This window comes from Rissa tridactyla, chromosome 20 (assembly GCF_028500815.1).
Source record: "Rissa tridactyla isolate bRisTri1 chromosome 20, bRisTri1.patW.cur.20221130, whole genome shotgun sequence".
NCBI classification, from domain to species: Eukaryota; Metazoa; Chordata; class Aves; order Charadriiformes; family Laridae; genus Rissa; species Rissa tridactyla.
In genome coordinates this window covers 6,019,469-6,041,391 of record NC_071485.1, presented here as the reverse complement: position 1 = coordinate 6,041,391, position 21,923 = coordinate 6,019,469, and the positions used below count along the sequence as shown (strand labels likewise).

At 52.7% G+C, this 21,923-nt stretch overlaps 2 protein-coding genes across 3 annotated transcripts; both read right to left on the bottom strand.

Moving 5' to 3' along the window:
* Positions 1-436: 436 nt before the first annotated feature.
* R3HCC1 (R3H domain and coiled-coil containing 1) lies at positions 437-10,446 on the bottom strand. 2 transcript variants are annotated; one of them, XM_054224982.1, is made up of 8 exons: positions 10,389-10,446; positions 8,423-8,552; positions 7,195-7,332; positions 5,228-6,464; positions 4,785-4,957; positions 3,500-3,570; positions 2,563-2,658; positions 437-636 (listed from the first exon to the last, which is right to left on the bottom strand). In XM_054224982.1, exons 2-8 carry the CDS (start codon positions 8,515-8,517, stop codon positions 488-490), a joined length of 1,959 nt encoding a protein of 652 aa, XP_054080957.1. In that variant the 5' UTR covers positions 8,518-8,552; positions 10,389-10,446; the 3' UTR covers positions 437-487. The 2 variants fall into 2 exon arrangements, with proteins under 2 accessions (XP_054080957.1, XP_054080958.1); XM_054224983.1 differs by lacking the exon at positions 10,389-10,446 and having other exon boundaries at positions 494-962.
* A 2,163-nt stretch (positions 10,447-12,609) lies between these two features.
* Positions 12,610-21,834, bottom strand: LOC128919610 (D(1) dopamine receptor-like). The gene is made up of 2 exons (XM_054224987.1): positions 13,821-21,834; positions 12,610-12,638 (listed from the first exon to the last, which is right to left on the bottom strand). The coding sequence occupies exon 1, from the start codon at positions 17,632-17,634 to the stop codon at positions 16,270-16,272; it is 1,365 nt and encodes a 454-aa protein (XP_054080962.1). The 5' UTR covers positions 17,635-21,834; the 3' UTR covers positions 12,610-12,638; positions 13,821-16,269.
* Between the last annotated feature and the right edge of the window lie 89 nt (positions 21,835-21,923).

Genomic DNA, 21,923 nt, shown 5'->3' with positions numbered 1-21,923 from the left:
GTAAATAAGGAAAAACCCTGAAACTCACTTGCACTCAATGCTTGTGGGATATTTTAACAATAACATTACAACAAAGTAAACATTAAACAGAGTTTTGGACCCCTCCTCTTGCTTACAGCTGAATTTTGGCCAACAAGATACAATTCCCTTACTCTAATGTATTTTTTTTTTTTTTAATTATAGAGCAGGCTTTTCTGTAAGCAGCTTTACGTTCTGCAAGCGCCCCAGTGAGTAACCGACGCTTTGAAACAGAGTAGGACGAGATGCTCTGCGTAACGAAGAGCCAGCAGCAGCGCTCGGCTCTTGAGCTCAAGATCTCATCCATCATCAACTTTTTCCCCTTCCCAACTTTAGCAAGAAAAGATGGTGCTAACCCCTAAGAGAACATCCCTGTGGCAACTCACTCTTCTGCATGCAGTTTAATAGCACAGCCATGCTCATCTATACATCTTTTTTTTTTTTTTTTTTTTTTTTAAGCTGAGATGGTTTATTCCTCCTGGTCCAAGTTTTCTGGCAGCAGCGCTTCGGTGCCCGAGCCGTCCTGCTGCTTGTGCTTCAAGCCCAAAGCCCGGGTCACCAGCCTCTTGGCCACCGCGGTGTCCGTCTGGGGTCTTTCTTTTGCAAGGTGAAGGAGCTCTAGGTAAAAACGGGTGAAAATCGTGAAGTTAGCGCTTGTTCAGGGAACAGCCTGGTGGCTAAAGCGTAAGGCTGGCAGAGAGAAGGGCTGACTCCTATTTTCTTAGTTCCTTTACAGAATGAGCCCAGGAGCAAGAGCAAATTATTCTATCCCTCCCCAGTAAATTGCCTTTGCTTTTAGACAGATGTGCCTCCAGCTCTGTACTTAACGTTTGTCAATGACAGTTCCGCAGCTATTTGGCTGGCATTAAGCTCCAGGCCTCTTCTGCAGCGGGAGAGAGAATCGTTCCCCGGTTGCTTCCAGGAAGAGCTTCCCGACCCCGTTCCTGGCAAAATTCAGCCAGTCACATCTCCGAGAACAAAATGAAGGCGCACAGTCCAACAATTTCTCCAGGCACAGGAAAGTTTGAGCTCAATTTAGACTAATCAAAACCAGCTTTCTGAGTCCTTAGAAAGCAGCAAGGAAAAAAAAAAAAAACAACTCTGTATTTTTTTTAAAAAACCACCTACAATCTCTCCGATGCTTTGGGAAAGCCCTTTGGCCAGTAAGCTCCGTTTTCTGGTAGACACCTGCCTTGCTACGGTTTCATCTTACAAGAAATAAATACAGCAAAACTTTACCAAGTCCACAGCAGTCTGGATTTGGCAATTATCTAATCATTTTATCGTATCAGCAACTGTTTGCAAATTTATTATCCAGTTAGCAATGGGGGCTTTGCTTGCTTTTTCCGAAGTTTTATTAATTAAAGGCAGCCCATCAGCAGCTTAAAGAAAAAGGGACAGACTCAAAGCGTCCACAGCTTGGAAAATAAAACTGCCGCTCTTTCTTGACAAAAAAATAAAAAAAAGAAAAAAAAGAAAAAGAAGAGACACTGTCAGCTAATTAAGATCCAAATTTGTATTTGGAAAATAAAAATTGCTACTTGAATTGGATACAAACTGAGTTCATATACGACATTCCCCAGAAAGGAGTTTATAACATGATTCAGAAGCAAGAAGAATCAGGGAGCGTGAATGAGAACAGATGAGGCAGAGAGTGCAAAAGCAAATCCAATTTTTTTGACTTTTCCTTTAAATCCAGCAGTCTTAAAAACTCAGGAAGTTCTGACTGTGACAGTGTCCATTTAAAGCATTAATACTGAAATTTGTTTCAACTGTAGAAATAACAGCAAAGTTGTAGGTTCAGCAAAGTCTCTACTGCTACAAGATTCACGGCGTTTCTTTACTGTGGCAAGTATAACTGATTACAATATGATTTTAAAAGGCAATGAAATAAATAAAACAATGTTAATGGCTAAGCTTAACAATTTCTTCCTTCACCTGATACTGAATAAAATTATGCCAACCACAAAATGCAACTGCTATGGCTTTTGTCTCATCTATTGTCTGCAACTGCGCAGAATAACGCAAGAAAGACTGAGCCGGAACGTCAGCAAAGGGCTGAGCTGGAGAGTAAAGAAAAAGCAACAGGTTTTGATGCTTTTTTGAATTCAGTTCTCCTACAGAAGGCAGAAAAAGGACTGAAAGCTTAAGCGTAGGCAAGAGCCGTAGGGTACGCAGTACGTAATCTAGTCTTGATCTGCAAATTTGTCGTCACGTTCACCTCTGCCAACCCCTCCTGCCTGCTGCAAACAGGCACAAACCTGATGCTGATGCTGTAAATTTTAACATAACTATGCTACGGGTTGGCTGAAAATACTGTAAAAAACAAACAAAAAAAACCAACCAAAAAACATCCACAGGCTTTTACCAAAAATGCTACGCAATCCTGCAACGCCAGTAAAACTGTAAAAAATAGAAGCCAAAAAAGAAATACTGGTCCTTAATATGTACTTCCCCCATTTAACTTGTCACCGTCACCACTCAGGATCCAGAAGACTGGGAAACCAAGGAATAACACTACTAATAATTAACAGATTGTCTTACTTGGTCGCTGAAGGGCCTTGATCTTAGACTGCTTTGTTGCGTGGATCAACGGTCGGATCTTTAAAGAAGGGTAACGTCGCCCCAGGGCTTGAGATGCTGCAAAGAACAAAGGTTGCTGACATTAGCAGACTGAATTTTGGTGGCTTTAATAATAAAAATCGGTGCTTGGTACAGTAACACCCAGTGACTGGCGCCTCAGCAGCTGACGCGTTCTCTCCAGACTTGTACTAAAACTCCTAAACTCCTTCTGGTCACCTCAGGCTTACGTCGCGCATTCCTTGCGCAGGAAGAGTCCCGAGAAAATATAAACATGGTTTACAAGTCAACTCTGTCCTTATTAGACTAGATCCCTAGAAAAAATGCCTAAGCTTTGGGCCTCCACACGCTGCTGGGTGGAAACTTCTCTTGGGCTGGCTCAGACCCCAGCTTGGGGCGTTTGTCCCCGAGAAGGTCAGTTCGCCAGGAGGTCGGTGTCTGTGTGCCATCGCGCTCGGAAGGGCCCCAGCAGGTTATTTTCCAGCAGGTTTATATTCCCCAGCAGGAATTTTGTCTCATTACAAGAGGGAAAAAAAAAAAAACCAAAAACCCTGAAGTAGCAAAACAGATTAATTTCTAGAAATGCAGCGTGAGTTGCTTGGTTAAAAAAAAAAAAAAAAGGTGCCCTGGTTATTATCCAAGCCAATTAAAAACCTGCTGGTCTTGCAAAGCCGAGTTTCCACACACCAATTCCGGTTTCTCGAGCCTCAAAAGCCTTTCAAGTCTGAAGCGCGCGGGGGCAGACGTGATGAACCAAGACTACCTTTGGCACCAGCTTCGCCTGAGCGCAAGAATCAACAGAGGCACGTTGGGAACCTCAGCGTCAGCACGGGGTGACTCTGCGAGACCGGAGAAACCCCAGCGCGTCCCTCGATCCCAGCCACCACCGGGGTCACGCTACCTGCAGACGGGCTGGAGAAGATTCCCAGGGCGTGCGTATCGTCCACCCACTGGATTTTGAAGCCGCTCTCACTAAAACGAAAAGACAATAGAATAACGTTCGTTAATAAGACAGACAAAAACCCCACCACGCAATAACCCCCATCAGCCACTTCGGGTTATCAAGAGCATTTAGTATTTTTACGTAGACAGATGGTGGTTTTCAAAGCATTGTACCCATTTTACACGCAGGGAAAGAAGGAAAGGAAGGCACAGAAGACCATTAAACGTGCCCCTTTCAAGGCCACAATTCCCCCATCAGCTGCCCCCAAGAAATCTCCTCCTGCTCTGAAGAAACCCTTGGCCAAAGCCAACCTCAATTTCAGGGACTGTCCTGTAACCCCAAAATACTGTTTGTCATTTAGGTAGTGCTTTACAAACACTACGCCATCCCTCAGCCATCTACAATAAAAAGCAAGCGATTTATAAATAAGTGGTTTACAAAGCTCAGGGTGAAGAGACCGAGGTGAAAATCTAATAAAGCGCCAGTGGAAAATGTGAGTTTGGGAGCAGGGAGTTCAAAGCTTTTCCTGCGGCAGAGGAAACACAAATACAATCGACTGCTCGGATTGATCCGTCCGTCTCCAGCTCGGTTTCACTCTCCCAGCCAGGGGAAAAACACATTAGAGGAAACACACGCAACAGACAGTAGCTAATTTAAAATGTAAATCGTGTGTTTTAATTTAAGGGATCCGTAGAGGTGAAGTGTTCACGTCCAATCCGCCAGGTTTAGCAAGAGAGGAGGAGGATGGCGGGAGGAAAAGAGGGAGAGGTGCCCGCAGACACGGTGCCGGAGCGCCCCGGCAGCGGTGACACCGTCGGTGAGAGCTGCACCGTTTATCGCTAACGAAGGGCTGAACTTTGTTCTGGGTCCTGCTACGAATCCAATGTCACTCCCTCAGGCACAAGGCTCTGTTCCCAATATTTACATAATAAATCTTATCTCCAACAGCAGGATCGGGCCCTTTTTCTTACAGAGACTTATGTAAGCACGTAATGTCACTCAAGCACCGGGACGCGGTAACGCATGGACACCTGTGTGTGTGACAGCCCCCACGAACGGGGCGTGTTTTAAATCCCGCATAAACCGCAGGAAAGTGTCCTTCAGGGCACAGAGAGAGCGCGAGACACAAGGGCACGGAGGCAAAATTAAAATTCAAAACTCATCAGATTCTGTTGTGCGTTCAAGTGTGACTGCTGCTCCCCTCGTGCCCCCGATGTGCTCAGGCTCGCGGAGAGGTACTCACTGGAAATCCGCCAACGCTTCTAACAGGTTCTCCGTTTTCAGCGACGGGGAGAAGTCATAGATTTCGGTTACGTGGCCAAAATCCCCCTCGCCGAGCTGTGCCTCTCCGTAGCTGGAATAATCGATGCTGATCTTCTCAATGCTTATGTCCTTCACGGTTAAATAACCCACTATCTGAGAATATTAAAAAAAAAAAAAAAGATTAAAAAAAGAAGAATAATAATAATCAAGACAAGGTTTCCCTTCAAAGAACAATCCTCCAGGGCCCCACCTCGGTCCCTGCAAACCACTCCTGCTGCCACACTCCTGCCAACGTGTTCAGCAGCCGCCCGCGGCAGCCCCGGGACAGGGACTCTCCTCCCATGGATTAACATTTTTCCTTTGGGCCAAATCCTCTTTCCCCCAAAGTCGCTCCCCATGGCAAAACCTGCGGCAAAACACTACCTCTGCCAAGAGCTCCGCCGTGCAGTCATCCTCGAGGCCGCTCTGCCCACGGATGGCCGCGCTCTCCTCTTTATTGCCTGCAGACAAATGCAGCTCACGCCACAGGGCATCGGCCAAGCCCGAACGCTCCTTCTCCTCCTCGTCTGCCACCGGCACCTTCCCGCTGGGACTCTGCCCGGGAGCACCCACCCAGCGCTCGCTCCGGTCCTCAGGAGCTGATGGGTTGGCACCACGGACCGGCACGGGTGTGGGCAGAGGCTCATTTTGGGCTTCTGGGGGGTTCTGGTTACGCTCCACATGGGCAACACTGGGGCACTCTTGATCTTGGCTTTCCGGTTGGGAGAAACTCCCGCTTCCCTCTGCCGTGCCGGCATTCACAGAGTCCTCGCCCTGGTCTTCAGACGGTGACACGTATCTGCCGCTCTCCGGTCTCTTGGCAGCGGCGCAGCTCTTATCTTGGTTTTCCAGCACCAGCAACGTCACGCTCGACTCTGCCGCAGCCGGGTCCGTACAGCAGTTACTGACGCAACTTTCCGATAGGGAGGAGTTTGTGCCGCACTCCACCATGCCGGCATCCTGGCTGGTTTGGTCTTCAGCTCGCAGCTGGCAGGGGATTTTGCTGCCTTCTGGCGTGGCAGTGTTGCAGCTCTGGTCTTGCTCTTCTGCTTCAGTTGGGTTTTTATTGTGCAGAGAAGAAAGGGAACCTGAACAGTCTTTATCCTGACTTTCCTGCCCGGAGAAATCATTCCTGTTCTCTGATGACGGGACATCCATACAGCATGGAGGACATTCATCGTTTCTGCCAGCGTTACTTTTTCCTGAAACGCACTCTTCGCCAAGCTCCTGTTGCTTGCCAAGGGCCATGGGGACATCGCCGGGGCTGCCTTCAGTCTGACCCAGCTCCTCCTGGGCGTCCCCGGCTGAAGCTTTAGGGCAGATCTCTTCTTCTCGTGCCACGTCCCCACCTGACTCGGTGACAGCCACCACCGGGCTCTCCTGCTCCCCCCATTCCGCCTTCTTCCGCATCGCCTTGGGGACGTACAGGGCTTTATCCGGTTTCTTCCAGGGTGGCCTTTTTATCCTTCCAGACCCCACGCAGGCTCGGGTGTTGTCATTGTGCACCTCCCCGCCGTGCCGCAGCCTGCCGCCTCGGCCCCCCCGGCCCCACGGCTGCGGAGGGCGGTGGGGTCTCGGTGGGTTGTTGCTGGGTTTTTGGTCGTTGGTCTCGCTGGGCAGCCTGGGACCAAGAGAACACCACGGTGTGAGTGGGGAGAAGAGAAACCCAAGTAACATGAGAGGAGGCCCTGGAGATGCTGGGGGGGCTGGAGCCCCTCTGCTGGGGGGACAGGCTGAGAGAGCTGGGGGGGTTCAGCCTGGAGAAGAGAAGGCTCCGGGGAGACCTTGGAGCCCCTTCCAGGCCCTAAAGGGGCTCCAGGAAAGCTGGGGAGGGACTCTGGAGCAGGGAGGGGAGCCATGGGACGAGGGGGAAGGGTTTTACACTGACAGAGGGGAGACTGAGATGAGATCTGGGGAAGAAATTGTTTGCTGTGAGGGGGGTGAGCCCCTGGCCCAGGTTGCCCAGAGAAGCTGTGGCTGCCCCATCCCTGGAGGGGTTCAAGGCCAGGTTGGCCGGGGCTTGGAGCAACCTGGGCTGGTGGGAGGTGTCCCTGCCCAGGGCGGGGGGTGGCACTGGGTGGGCTTTAAGGTCCCTTCCCACCCAAACCATTCCAAGATTCTATGAACATGACATTTGTAAAAGAGAGAGAGGAGGAAAAGCATCAAATCCACACAGAAGTCAGCAGATAGGGATAAAAAAAGCACCTTTGCTTCCTTAATAACTGGATAATACCAGGAACAGACACCCTTCTCTTTGCGGAGAAGCACCGTGCAAACTTCATGCTCATAAGCTTGAACAAAAACCCCACGGCCACAGAAAGAGAAACACTGTCACATCCACCGCACCGTACCTTACAGCCGAGTGACAGATGACCGTCCTCCTCCTCCATCCTTCTCCCACAGAAAAGCTGCTCAACAAATCCACATTGTCCACGGTCCGGTGGATCAGGTACCTGAGGCGACTGGACAGAGGGGGGAACAGGAGCACCCTGAGAAGAGAGAGGGGTTCGGGGGCATCAGCAACACCCAGGAAGGAAAAGGACAGGACCAGAGCAAGAATTTATTAACGTCTCCTCCCCAAGTCATTCCCAGTGGAGGGTTTAAATCCAAGCCCAAAAGGCAAGCAGGATTTTCTGGTATTAAAGAGCCAAAATCCCTTCTCCATCCTAGATACCCAGACAGACACGCTCACTTCGTGCATAGCACTGGAAGCGGGGGCAGCTGGGACTCTCATCCCTGCCTGTATCCGTGCTGGGAATGTCTGGAAACACCAGCAGAAGGCTCTTAGGGGTCCCCTTCCTCCCAGTCTGACTGCGCTCCAGAAAACAGCAACTAAAAGAACATGAATGGATGAATAAACACCACGTACATTTACATTTAGACACATTTTTACAATTCTGCTTCCGTTTCTGAACATTTTACAATAGCACAGGTACTTTCTCTGCCAAACTTTTTGTAAAAAAAGCAATGAAACAAATATTTGAAGTCATTACAAGCTGGCAGGAAGCTGAACTAAGTGATCCCACCCCTGCTCCTGTCTGACACCCTCTTTTTGGCCATTTCAAGGGCTTCAAAGGTCACTGGACCAGGGACTGGGTCCAGTTAAATCCAGCCTGGCCAAAGAAAAACGACGCAGCATTCCAAGGCGACGGAGATCGCTGCCGTGGAGGAGGATCCGGTGCGCAGGAAGCCCTCAGCAGAGAGGGGAAACGGAGCAGTTTGATTACGAAACTGTTCATTCTAACTCACGGGGCTGACTAGTGACCAGCGGGGCTGGCGCAAAAGCCACCAGCGTCCCAAACAGCTCTGTCTGACCGAGTGCGAACAGCAAAGTGGGCATGGCAGAAACCCCACGCCGATCCTCGGGATGCTCCGGGCCAGGCTGGAGCTCTGCAGCCAGCCAGACTCCAAACGCTGCCGCTCCAGCGTTTTTCACTGATGCAAAAACGCAGACAAGCGTCACAATGTGCCACCGCTCCTGGAGTGACATCTGCCATCGCCCAGGGACTGCGTGCACCAGCGAGGAGCAGGTCACCCCACGCAAAGACCCCTCCACATCAATCGTGGAAGGGCACCCACCTGTGGTGCTGCCCCTGCTGCATGAACTGCTCCAGCTCCTCCGCGATCCTGCCCACGAACTCATCCTCGTTGGGCGAGAGGAAAACGCCATCCATGCAGCGCAGCGCCAGGGTGGCAGCGGACGGGAGGCCTGCGGAGGGACAGGGACACATGGAGAGGTGGCTGCAAGGTCCCCTGTCCCTGGAGGTGCCTAGGACCCCTGCAAACCTGGCCCCAGCACCCAAAATCTGGCCCCAGCACCCAAACCTTGGCCCCAGCACCCTCTGCAGAGCTGCATGCACCCAGCTGCAGCCCTGACCCCCATCCTGTGCATCCAAGGCCCCTGGGTGTCCTGTGCACCCCACTGCACCCCATCCCCCTCCACCTGCACCCCCAGCACCCTGTGTGGCTCCCTGCACCCCTCGACTGCCCTGTGCGCCGTTACCCCCTTCCCTCTGCACCCCCAGCACCACGTGCTGCCTTTTGCACCACTCCCCCCCCATCCCTGTGCACCCCCAGCACCCTGTACTGCTCTGTGCACCCCACTGCACCCCATCCCTCTCCCTCTGCACCCCGTATGGCTCTATGCACCCCTCAACACCCCTGCACACCCTGTTACCCCCTTCCCTCTGCACCCCCAGCACCTTGCATGGTTCTGTGCACCCTTCGACTGCCCTGCGCACCCTGTCATCCCTTTCCCTGGGCACCCCCAGCACCCCGTATGGCTCCATGCACCCCCTGAAACCCCAATGCACCCTGTTACCCCCATCCCTGTGCAGCCCCAGCACCCCTTGTGGGTCCGTGCACCCCTCAAAACCCCTGTGCGCCCTCTGATGCTCTATGCACCCTGTTACCCCCTTCCTTGTGCCCCCCCAGCACGCTGTGCTGCTCTGTGCACCCCGCTGCACCCCTCTCCCTTCCCCGTGCCCCCCCAGTACCCTGTGTGGCACCGTGTACCCCTCAAAATCCCTGTGCACCCTATTACCCCCCTATCCCTGTGCACCCCCAGCACCCTGTACTGCTTTTTGCACCGCTATCCCGTCCCCATGCCCCCCCAGCACCCCGCGCTGCCCTTTGCACCCTATTCCACCCCATCCCCATCTACCCCCAGCCCCCCGCGCTGCTCCATGCGCCCCCAGCGCCCTCTATGGCTCCGTGCACCCCTCGGCTGCCCTGTGCACCCCACCACCCCCTTTCCCCGTGCACCCCCAGCACCCTGCCGTGCTTTTTGCACGATTACTCCCACCCCTGTGCACCCGCAGCACCCCGTGCAGCTGTGGGCCCTACTGCCCCCCCCCTCCCGCCCCCCAGCACTGCTCTGTGCTCCCTGCTGCACCCCACTCCCTTCCCTCTGCCCCCCTCCCAGCACCCGTGGGGCTCCATGCACCCCTCGAAACCCCAGTGCCCCCCCCAGCACCCCGTGCACCCCTCCAACCCCCTGTGCACCCCTTTACCCCATCCCTGTGCACCCCGTTACCCCACCCCCGCGCCCCCCCCAGCACCCCGTGCAGCTGTGGGCCCTGCTGCCCCCCCCTTCCCTCTGACCCCCCCCCCCCCAGCACCCTGTGCTGCTGTGGGCCCTGCCGCCCCCCCCTTCCCTCTGACCCCCCCCCCCCCCAGCACCCCGTGCAGCTGTGGGCCCTGCTGCCCCCCCCAGCACCCTGTGCTACTCTGTGCTCCCTGCACCCCCGGCACCCCCCCGTGGCTCCGTGCACCCCTCCAACCCCCCGCGCCCCCCAGCACCCCGTGCGGCCGTGGCACCCCCCACCCCCCCCCCCAGCACCACGTGCTCCCTTTTGCACCCTGTCCCCCCCCCCACTCCGCGCACCCCCAGCCCCCCGCGCACCCCCTGCCGCCCCACCTCGGTGCACCCCTCGCCGCAGCCCCCCCAGGCGGCTCCCTCCCGTCCCGTGTCACACACACACACCCCCCCACACACACCCCCCGCCACCTCCCCGGCCAGGCCCCCCCCCCGCGCCGCTCTCACCACCAGGCCCGGCCGAGCGGTAGTTCCCGGTGCGGCGCCTGCGCTCGGATCTGGCTCCTCCCGCACCCCCTCGGCTCCTCCCCGGCTCCCCCCGCACCCCCTCGGCTCCTCCCGGGCTCCCCCCGCACCCCCTCGGCTCCTCCCCGGCTCCCCCCGCACCGCCCAACGGACACCCGTGGGAGCCGTGTCCCCCCCGGCCCCCGCTCGCACACGAGGGAAAAGCGTTTTCCCCACGCGGATGGAAAAACCGGAGCGGGGGTGGGGGGCATGTGTGTGTGTCTCGGGGGTAAACCCCCGCTGTCCGGCACGATGGGGATCCCCCAAGGCACCCGGGGGTGGGGGGGGGGGGCGTAGGGGTGCTGGGGGCACCACGCAGCCACCGGCGGTGTGGTCCCAAAACACCAAATCCTGCAAAAAAACCCCGGTTGATGCAAAACTGACCCCGGGCCGGGGCAGCTGACGGGAGCAGACAGCGCCTAGGAGAGCTTGTGAGTGGGGACGTGTTCCACTTGCTCCTTTTCCTTAGCTTAACTTCCCTATAATTCAACTCTTTTTTTCTAAAACTGCTCAAAATAAATACTAACACTTTTCTGTAATCACAGATTCCTCCAGACGAAAGTCCCAGAGTTTTTAGCCGTCGATGTCCTCCTCCTCAGCGAGACCGTGGCAGAAAACAGCCAGAAGCAGCCTCTGGTGCCGAGAGAGTTTTGGGATGAGTAACTGGAGATTTGAGTCTGTTTCAGAAGCACCAGGTGAAGCCAAATGAGACTTACAGGTGCTGACGCTTGTAAGTATGCTCCTAATTTCACATTCCTTCCGTAATGAGTTAATGCATACATCCTGGGGGGCAATTTGCCCTGGGGTGACAGTTTCTGGAAGAATAAGGGTCTCAAGGATTGAAAATATTGTGCGGAACAGAGACAAGGGCATCGGCTGCTTTCCCAGGGTGTCGCCTGTCTCCCGGCTCAGCGCCAAGTGTCCCCATTGCTCCTCAGCACGAGCAGAGCCGGTCACTCCACGGCCCTGAGCTGCTCCCAGCTGAGAAATCCCTGCTGGTCAGCATGGCAGCAAGGTTGGTAACGAACCGCACTGTTCGTTAGTGATATGCTCAAAGGTAACTAACGATCCTCATTATTTCTCTTGTAGGAGCAGAGAAAGCCCATGTCTAGGCTCCCTTACGTGCTCCATGCATTGTGAGAGACACACAAAGTCCGAGGCAGCAGCGCTGGTCCATCAGAGCTATCCTCATGGCTTCCCACGAATTCATCCCTGTGGATTTCTGGCCTCGCTTTCACAAAATGCTACTGGACAGGGTTAATCTCTTCTGCCTCTCCCCCCCAACCCTTCGATGACTGATTGCTCCAAATTACCATATAGATTGAGAAAGCCAGGCCTGTGATTTCACAAGAGCTTCTGCCAGGCTCCTCCAAGGACCCGGAGGCCCTCATCCCATCTTCGCCCCTGTCTGGAGCTGCTTTCCTTGGAGACCACCCCCGGCCTCCGCCTGATGAGAAGAGCAGCTGATGTTTCCAATCTGAAAGCAAAGTCAGGCAAGACAGCAACTTAAACCAGCCACATCCCCTTCCCCTCCTTTTTCTTCCCTTTCTCTGCTAAATTCAATCCCCCCCTAAACCTTAAAAAACCACTTCAAGGGCAACAGCCACCCCCTGCCCCACGTTTTCCCCCCAGATACGCTCCTCCAACCCAGCTGGGAAAGGAGGGGGGGGCACGACCTCTGCGTTCATCCGCTGCACCAACAGTTAATTCCCAGAGTGTTCCTGGCAGCCCCAGGCCGACAGAATAGAACGTGCATTAATTTCCTGATTGCACAGAGTAAGACATCGCCCTTTTCCCAACTTTGCAGCATCCTTTCCTAACCTCCGTGGACACGAGCAGGGCGATTTCCAGCCTGGGTTGGAGACATGAAAGCCCCGCTCCCTTTTTTCCGGGCTGAGATGACCCGAAAGCAGGACCAGCAGCACAGGCTTCCAGAACAGGAGCTACCTCCACCACAAACCAGACTCAGAGCATGTGGTGGCCACCGTCCTGTGTCTGCAAGCCCAACTGCAGGCCCTGGGTGGCAGCGGAACCCCCTTACACCGCTGCTGGCATTTACCTCCGAGCAGAGAGGAACCACAGAGCTTTCTCTCCACGGCAGCCTCTCCGGCAGCAGTTTTGGGCAACCTGCTGTGTCTCCTGGTAACTGCTAAATGTCTCTGGGGTGCTGGCTGTTCGTCAACGCAGCAGGAACTATACGTGGAGAAAAGAAAAGAGGAAAAACCCTGCAGAGCTCAAAGGAGCCTACAGCCCACCGCCAGAGCCCGACGGTCCCCTGGGAGGATGGGACCACGAGTGCCGCGACTTGAGAAAATGGGATTTTTAGCTACACAGGGATGGGGAACGGAGGAGGAGGTAGAAGAGAGGGCAAAGCACAGCAGTGGGGCACCGAGAGCTGACCAGAGCAGGGGCCAGGGGCAGCTCAGAGCCCCTGTGCCAGGACAGGGTGTCCTCTCTGTCCCCAGCCGGGTGCCCTTCGGGTCCTCCCTCCCCAAACATGCGCTTCCCCAGGTTGGGAGCCGAGTCCTGGCCAGCCCAACAGCTCACCTCCACGTCGCAGCACGAGTCCCATCGGCTGCCAGCTGCTGCTGCCCTTTCTCTCTCAGGAGCAGCCTCCAATTTCCATTTAAATTGAGATTTTAATGCTCCTTTTACCCTAGTCTCTGGGTATCCGGGGGCTTTGGACACTTGAGTTGTGCCTGATGGGTCCCGGATACCTCTCCCTAGTTAATGATCTCTCTCTTCACATAACCAGGCACCTAATGAGAAAATGTTGGGGCCCCGGTGCCTCCACAGCAGCTGAGGGACACTCAGAGCATTAAAGATGCCAGTTTGTTACCTTACTCCACAATCAAGCTCACGTTAAATTGGATTTGAACTCCTATTTACTCATTTTATTCTTATCTAGACTGCTCAGCACTGACAGCCTGAAAAACCACCCATCTTCTCAACCTGTGAGCCAACATCGCTGCCCCCAGTTCACCCACGGTGAAAAACAGCTCCAGAAAGCGAACTGGTCTACCCGGGATTACCGGGCAGGAGCAGAGCTAAGCAACAGCACACACGAGTCGCGGCCCACAGCCCCTGCGCCGGGATCAGCCCCACGTAGGGATTCATTACGCTGACCTCTGAAATTCGGGCAGGGATGCAGCAGTAGCTGCGCAAGGATGCTCGGAGGAGGATGCTCCTCGGTGGGACAGCAGAGGACACCTGTGCAGGAAACCCACAGCAGGAAAGAAAAAGGAAAAAGAAACCCATAGCAGGAAAAAAAAAGAAAAAGAAACCCATGCTGAAGCAAGATCAGCAAGGTATATTTTTGCCCAAGCAAGCCCAAGCCACACCATCTTGGAGCCGTTGTCCATTTGCCAGACTGACCACAGAAGGTGTGCAATGTGCAGAAGCCTGTTTCGTAACCTGGCAATTTTTGGTGTAGCTCATTGTCACCACCTCGTTTTTCCCCGATGCCGATGCCAGGACGGATTCAGCCACCCATGTGCCCGGCCAGGGCACGAATCACAGTAAAAGGTCCAGCCGAGGGGGCTGGTGCACTGCACCGTTCATCGAGGACAGCCCCAGTGCTCCGGAGCCAGGGACCGGTGCAGCAAATTAAATGCAGACAACTGGAGAAAAGAAAGGATCGTTTCACCCTCTTCATTGCCTTTCTTTTGCAGGTTCACCCTGCAACTCATCGTAGAGTGGTTATCATCATCAAATGGTTATCATCATCATCATCGAATGGTATCATTGATAACAGCAGTACATCAAGCTACTTGTTTTTCCTCCACTCGCTTTACAAATAGTCATGGATTAAGCCCCAGAACTTTGCCACAAGACGAGCATCAGTAAACTCTTCAAAACCAGGGAGGCCAGGACAGTTCTGCTTTGGGAAAAAAAAAAAGCTGGGTATTCTCACTCCTCCTCGCCACCACGCCAGGAGTCCCGAAGTAAAGCACAGCCACACACGTGCCGCAACACCTGCTTTTAGTCTGGGAAATCATTATACATATCGCAGCGACGTTCAAGCGAAATCAGTCACGTTGGGCCTCCTAGAAACAGGCCGGGTGATCGCCCCCATCTCAGAACAACAACTCCTGCTCTGAGTTAGGCTCTACCGCCCTCCCAGAGCTGAAAAGCCCCGAGACCGTCTCAGCTTTGACAACTGGCCACCACCGCCACGCGGGGAGATGCTTAGAAATGAAGTTGAGTCTTATCCGTGCTTCCCCAGAAAAAAATCCAAGCGTCGACCTTGCAGATACGCTGAGCTCTGCTCCCCTCCCACGCTGATTATGCTGTAACTTGACTATAATTGGGCTCTATTTAATAATTACCGTTACTCTGTAATTATCACTTTCTGATTTTTCTCTTTGTGAACGTTTGCCGGGGAGGGGCGGGGGGGAGAGGCTTTTCTGCTGTGCCAGAGAGCTAAAGATGTCTCAGATTCAAGATGACATGGATGTGCCGCTTGCTGCCGCAGTGTTTAACCAGGCACCGATCAAAACACCTTTCTGAAGTCACTCGTGTCGCAGCCGGCACTGAAATGCTGGGGGCTGTTCACTTGGTGTCTCTACCCCCAGCTAAGCAGCCACAAGCTCCCCTACGCACCAGCGGGACTAATTAAAGAGTACAGGTGAGCTGGAGTGCCTCTTAAGAAGCCATTATTATTGAAATGAGACAGCAAGGGAGGCAGTGTGGAAGGATCCTTAATGAAATGGGGGAGGAAGGGAATTAGAGGGAGAACAAAGTAAAAGGGGGAAGAAACAGTCTAGGAAAAGGAGGGGGACCTGACTGATGGGAGATGCTGCGGAGGTGCAGAAACCAAAACAGCAATGTTCTTGCTTTAACATCTGATTTTCTCCTCTACCCTCGGAGTCTGAAGGGCTCAGACACCCTCATTCCCAAAGGCTTCGAGCAAACGGTCCGACATCCTGGGGCTAAAACACAGTTTATGCTCATCCTAGACTGCCTTCCCGGTGCACGTCCCAGCTTCGGGAGGCTGGTTCTTGCTCCCGGGGCCAGAGCAGACTTTTAGATCACCGAATCCTCCCCTGCAACACGCTCCAGACAAGCTGCTACCAAGCACAGCCTCAGGGCTCCAGGAAAGGTGGCTGCATACTTGTCCAGACTCGCAGGATAATCTGCCAGAGCAACAGAGAGACAGTTGGAGGTGAGCCTAAGAGTTATCCCAGCGAGGCCATTACCTCCTTCCTGCACAGCCCACCGGGAACGTGGGTTTCCCAAGCTAAAGGCTCCCATGCGGCACAGCACCATCCCAAGCACAAGGCAGCATTATCTAGTTCTGCCAGTGGCAATTATCACCAAGTATTGTTTGCCACTTGGCTTGTGCCCGTTGAGCAGCCCAAGGCTGATGGCCCTTTGGACACGGGCAGTGGCAAAGCCAGCCTCCCTCCCCACAAGCACAGCTGCATTTTTACTTTATGGGCTACGGAGGAGAGGCTCAGCAGACCACACAAGTCTTTGCATTCTCAGCCGAAGTCACAAGGAAAGTGGAATTCAAGCCCTTGCATTTTTGTCTTTTGCAGAAAGCATTTTTCCATGGGTCGGCTAGAGAGAGCAGCGACACAGACCCCTACTGCCCACCCAGGCTGGATCTGAAACCGAGTTACAAAACCCACGTATCTGAAGCCCTTGAGCCATCTGGAAAATCACTCTGGCTATTCCACGCTTATTAATGTAAACTCCTGCCCAGACAGAAAGTACAATATGCACGTTATCCTCAAACTCCTCAGAAAACAGGCAACTGCAATAGTGTCCCTGCTTCCATCTCTCCCCAAGACCACCCCACCACCCTTTTCCCGACCCTGTCTCAGTCGAACGCATTGCTGGTGAAAGGCGTGATCTTCTCTAGGGAGACAGCCGTTTCGCGCTCCACTTGCATCACCGCAGGCAAGGCATCCGCAGGGCAGGCGTCGCGAGAGGGCTGAGAGACCTGAGAAACCTTGTCAAAGGACGCCTCGTGGCTTTCCGTCTGCAGAGCAGCATGGGGGAGAAGCTGGGGGTAGCTGAGCGTCACCACGTCCTTCTGATACGTGGTGTCGTGGTGGTAGGAGACCAGCTCATTGCTGAAGTTCACTGTCTCCACTGCATTGCTGGGGCAAAGGCAGCCACAGCCCAAGATGGTTGCAAAAGCTCTCCGGAAGTCTGCGTTGAAAGCATAGATGATGGGATTGAGGGAAGAGTTGGCCCACCCGAACCAGACAAAGATGTTGAAGACAGTCTTGCTGACACAAGGTAGCTCTCCTGGCTCATGTAGGTCAAGATTACAGAAGGGCACCATGCAGTTGAGCACGAAGAAGGGCAGCCAGCAGAAGACAAAGACACCCATGATGATGGAGAGGGTCTTGAGGACCTTGGTCTCCTTCTTGAAGGAGTTCTTCAGGGAGGCCTCGTGAGGGCAGTCGCTGCTGTGGCAGTTTTGGGCATGTTCCACCGCCCTCTCCAGGGAGGAGATCCTGCGGATCTGCCGCTGGGCAATGCGGAAGATGCAGGTGTACGTCACAATCATGATGGCAACAGGGATGTAGAAACTAATGAGAGAAGATGAGATGGCGTAAGTCCGGTTGAGGCTGGAATCACAGTTCTCCTCCTCCCCAGTGATGTTAAAACCTGGCTCCTGTTGGCTAAAGAGCTCACGATCCTTGTGCCACTTCAGCTGCACAGGGATGAAGGAAATCAAGAGGGACAGTAACCAAGCCGCTCCGATCATGGTGAAAGCCACGCGCTGCGTCATCTTCCTCTCATAGCAGAAGGGGTTGGAAATGGCCCAGTAACGGTCCATGCTGATGATGCACAAATTGAGGATAGAGGCGGTGGAGCACATGATATCGAAAGCCACCCAAACATCACAGAAGGCCCCAAAGGGCCAGAACCCCGCCACCTCGGTGGCAGCCTTCCAGGGCATCACCAGTACAGCCACAAAGAGGTCAGACACTGCCAAGGAGATAACGAAGAAATTGGTGACCTTCGAGCGCAAGTGTCGGAACTTGACCACAGCCACACATACCAGGGTGTTGCCCAGCAGCGTGGAGAGGACGAGAAGGAAAAGCAAGGCAGCTGTCACCACGCGGAAGGGCAACTTGGAGTTGCTTTCCTCTGCCCAGCTCTTCCTGCTGCTGGTGTCATTGATCACATCCTGCCCATCTCCTTCTGCGGAGGAGTAAAAACCATCCATGGGTTCCCTTTTGTTCCAGGCACTTGAGAGGTTCCACAGCTGTTCAAGCCCCCATCAGCATCCAAAAACCCTTTTCACGGCTCCACTGACATCTCAGAAGCACCAACTGCCATCCTCCCAGCTCTCACACCCAGCCAGACGACCCGGCACAAGGAAAAGTGCTTGAAGCTCTGACTCCTTTCCAAATCTCCTGCTGACAGTGTGGCGTCTGCTTTTTTCCCCACCGCTCTTGCCTCCCACCCCACTTTTCTCTCTTTGCAGCCTGCCGCTCACAAAGAGCCGGCGCTCACCTCCGGCACTTGAGTGAGCTGGGAGGGCTTTGCTGCAAGCCTTCCTCCCTCTCCTCTCTCAGAAGCTCTTCATCCGTTGTTGATCTGGTGCCTGCTACAGAATCCCAGTCAATCCCTTCTGCACTGGCCAGGCTGGGACTTGCTGCCCGACGCAAGAGAGAATCGGACTCTCTTTACTCTCGCAGACAGACCTTCTCCACTCGTGAAGCAGGCTGCTCTGCGCTTCCCTCTGGATTTCACACAGGTGAGATCCTTCTCTGCACGCGTACCAGGTCCCCAGCTCAGCAGGTCAGTCCTCTGCGAGCCGAGAAGAACGTGGCATTGGGAGCCCGCAGCCGGCAGGGTAAGTTGCTTGGGAATTAGGTGATAGGATTGACGGGGTAAAATAACAAACATTCAAGTGGGATTTGAGGGTCCTCAATGCAAATCAGGATGGAAATTTAGTGCCCTCCATCTCTGAATAAAAGACGCCTAAATTCAGTGCGCAGGCACTGAGCCACGGCGCAGATATATGACCCTAAACCATTTATTCCCCCCGTGTCCTGAGCTGCCCAGCTGCAAGTGGTGCAAAACTGGCATTTAATTTTTGCTGCAAAATTCCTTCAAGTCCACAGGTCCAAAGCACACCAGAAAAAAAAAAAAAAAAGCCTGGACAAATCTGAAAGCTTTTTCTTTCTGAAAGTTTCAGACGGAACACAGTTTTCAGACAGTCTTTCTTTCAGTAGAGGTTTTGTGTAGGACCAAAGAGGATTCTGAACATCGCTTGGATGAGATTTTTTGATAAATAAATGTGGGTATTTTCAGTAAAGTGATATAAGGTAGCATTTCTTTCAAGTTCATAACTCCCTCTTTAAATTTAGTTCCTAACTAGTTCCACATTAGCTGTCACGTCAGTGATCGACCGACAGCTGAAAACATTAATTGGAAAATCAAGATGTCTTTCCAGCACAGAACCAGCCCTGTCAGCAAACAGCGGTCACCCCCAAGAGGTCTCCTCGGTACCCTACCATCTCCGAGAGCACAAGAACAGCTCTTCCTCTCACAAGGGCCGAGTAGAGCCCAGCAACCCCAGCCGTTGCCTCACCATTAGTCTGCTGGGGCTGAAAAGCAGCAATTGCAGGTGTCGTGGTACTGCAGAAGTGGGGAATGAGCAGGAATATCTCCCCTAAAACTACTCCTCTTCCTGCCCCGTAAAACTCTCACTCCAGACTGACAAGCAAACGGCTCTCTAAGACTCTCCCCTATTGCATTGAGGGGAGGAACAGCGTGGTATTAGGAACCAGGTCTGACCCACAGTTTAGCCTTGGACACAAGAAGATCCCATCCATCACTTTGTAACTAAAGCCACTCTATAAGCAGAAGGGCTCCTCTGATGGAAGAAATGCCAGAAAAATCCTTCAGGAGGCAAGTTTCCTCGAGAGCCAGCTCTGTAACGGCTGCTTAAACGGGGACCTGCTGTTGAGAAATGCCTTGCTGGTAAACTGGGCAAGGTGGGAAAGGGCAGCAAAAGCTTTCCAACTCGACCTGAAAAACCGACGCAGGCAGTTCAGCGTTAGTTCACTCATTACATTGGTAGTTGCTGTAGTGTATCACGACGCCCTCTGCCTTCGCCTGTCACATACGCCACTTCTGAAGAAAGCAGCAGCCAATCTATACAGAGTCAGCTCAGCTGCGCTGAGATTTAATTAACTTGACCCTGCAACCCAGGCTTTGCAGGAGCCCAGATAGAGCAGGAACTGCCCAAGAACAACTTTCAAACAAGAGCGCAATTATTCTCTTGAAGATACAGCACCAAGCAGCTTACTCCTAAAGCAAACAGCACGCTTGCTTTGTGACAGGTTAAAGAAAGTTGTTGCCAGCATGTCACAGCACTTAGTTCTGAAGGCTTTGTTTAATTAAGCCTCATTAGTTCCACCGTCTGCAGCCTACTCCTGCCAAGTGCCTATGCCAGGAAGGGCAGCTAGATGGCACCAACAGCCGGCTCATGGCTCAGCACTTCAGCTTGGCTCTTTTGTGCCAGGCCGGCTCCCTTCGTCCTCACCAGAATTTAATCAGAGGAAAAGGAGCGTCACCTAATTGCCCAGACACCACAGGACCCTGGCAGTGCACTAACCCCTGCAAGGATGCATGCGGATGAACTGTCCTCTGTGCCCCAAAGGACATTTTTCTCACATTCCCCATACCGGGCACAAAGATTTTTGAGATCTACATTGCAAGACGCTAACAACAGGAATACCAGCGACGGCAGGTGATCTGTCATACAGCATTAAATCACGGCAGAGGCTCGGAGTGAGAGCCCACGGTACACCTAGGTCGCACATGCCAAGCCAGAAGGCATTCCAGGAAATCATTCCTCGACGAAACCTTCCTCCTCCGCAGGAGCTTCAAAATATCCAAGAAAGGATCTCGCCCTTGCACACCGCTTATATTAAAGCGGACATTCAAAGCTGAGTTAGCAGGGGGAAAACGGGATGGAGAGGGATCCAATCCATTACCCAATTTCTGTGCATCTCCGAATACACCTAATGAAGAGCGGACCGTTAACTCTGCTGTCACAGGCGAACACAATACAGTTACTCAAACAAAATACAGGCAGTTACTCATGTTCACAATTAACTCCTCCTGCCTGCTCGATGCAATTTTATCTACCGAGAAAGCTGTTCTCCTGCTTTATATTACTGAACAGTTCCTACATTTCCTCGCATAAGCAGCTGCTATTTTTTTTCCCCGAGAATCAAGTTAAGTACTATTTTAAACAGCACTCAAGTATGATAAGATTCCAGTTTGGTGGCAATTCAGCTCTAGGTTTTTATATTTAATTTCCTCGCCCAGCAAGAAGCTGCCCTCTATTTCCCTTCCCTGCTGTCTCACCAAAATATACTCAAAATTCTCTATTCAGCCATCTTGATTACATTCCCCACTTTGCATCAAAGGGAGAAAATTACAAGCCACTTCAAATAAAGCAGCAGCTGCTTGGGTTTAACTCTTCAATGCCTCTTCCAGAATGGCTGTCTCAGATGCATTAGAGAATTACAGGAGAGTGTTTATCCCTACAGGAATCACTCTGCACTTTACTTCCAGAGAAGACACAAGTTCTGACAGCAGGGGAGAAACGAGGGGTTATCCGATCCTTTAAAAAAATAATCCAGCGATACTGGCTGTAGGCAAGACCAGTGTAACTCAGGGGGGGCTCGGTAGAGAGCAGAAAATAAGCACAGGGAAGAAGAAACTTCCTCCTCCCTGCCCGTCCCAGCAAAAAACCACAGCAGCTCTCCAGGGATCAGCACCCAGCGCCGATCAAACCTCTTGCCAGAGCAAACAGGCTCGACTGCCTGCACTGCACGCCCAAAGCTTACTTCGGGCATCTTGGTATGGGAGGGAAGTAGGAGTAATTTGTTTTGAGTAGTTTACACATCAGGTTACTCCATTTAGATTCATTGTCTTTAAACAAAGGAGAAAAACCAGTATCAGTCTCCTCAGCGACACTGCTTAATTTCCAGGAGAACAAGGAGCTGGACAAAAACTGTCCCAGAATAAGGTTTACATAGTGTTTAGTACAAAAACAAGGGGGCAATTAGAACTGACTTCCTGGCACAGCAGTTTCCTCCATGGCCAGAGCAAGGTGCCTTAGGCAAAGGATGGTGTTCTGTGTGAAATTGCACGTTTGCAAAATGCTCAACGATGAAAAAGTGGAAACGTAAGACAAGCTGAAGGAAATAAAAAGAAACAAGCCTTTTCCAAAGTGATACTTGTAAAATTAAGGCTGTACAACTCAAAACCCAGCACAGGGTATTTGGTGAAGACAGACAACGTTAGGTTAACCATCGTACCTGTTGGGTTTGGTTTTGTTTTTTTTTTTAAACACAGTGTAAAGGCTCAGGGAAATCAGTCTGGTACAGCACTTATTCAACTTGGGGTTTTTTGACAAAGCAGCTCAGGAATCTGCCCGTTTACTTTCAGCAGACAAGTTTTATAGATGCAGAAGCAGCGCTGGAACAT

Excerpts from the sequence above, each read along its gene's own strand:
- R3HCC1 (XM_054224982.1), bottom strand. The coding sequence starts at position 8,517 with ATGGATGGCGTTTTCCTCTCGCCCAACGAGGATGAGTTCGTGGGCAGG. Across the intron at positions 4,958-5,227 it reads CGGCGGAGCTCTTGGCAGAG|ATAGTGGGTTATTTAACCGT; the intron begins GTAGTGTTTTGC and ends TAATATTCTCAG. Across the intron at positions 637-2,562 it reads CAAGGCCCTTCAGCGACCAA|AGCTCCTTCACCTTGCAAAA; the intron begins GTAAGACAATCT and ends GTTTTTACCTAG.
- LOC128919610 (XM_054224987.1), bottom strand. The coding sequence starts at position 17,634 with ATGGATGGTTTTTACTCCTCCGCAGAAGGAGATGGGCAGGATGTGATC.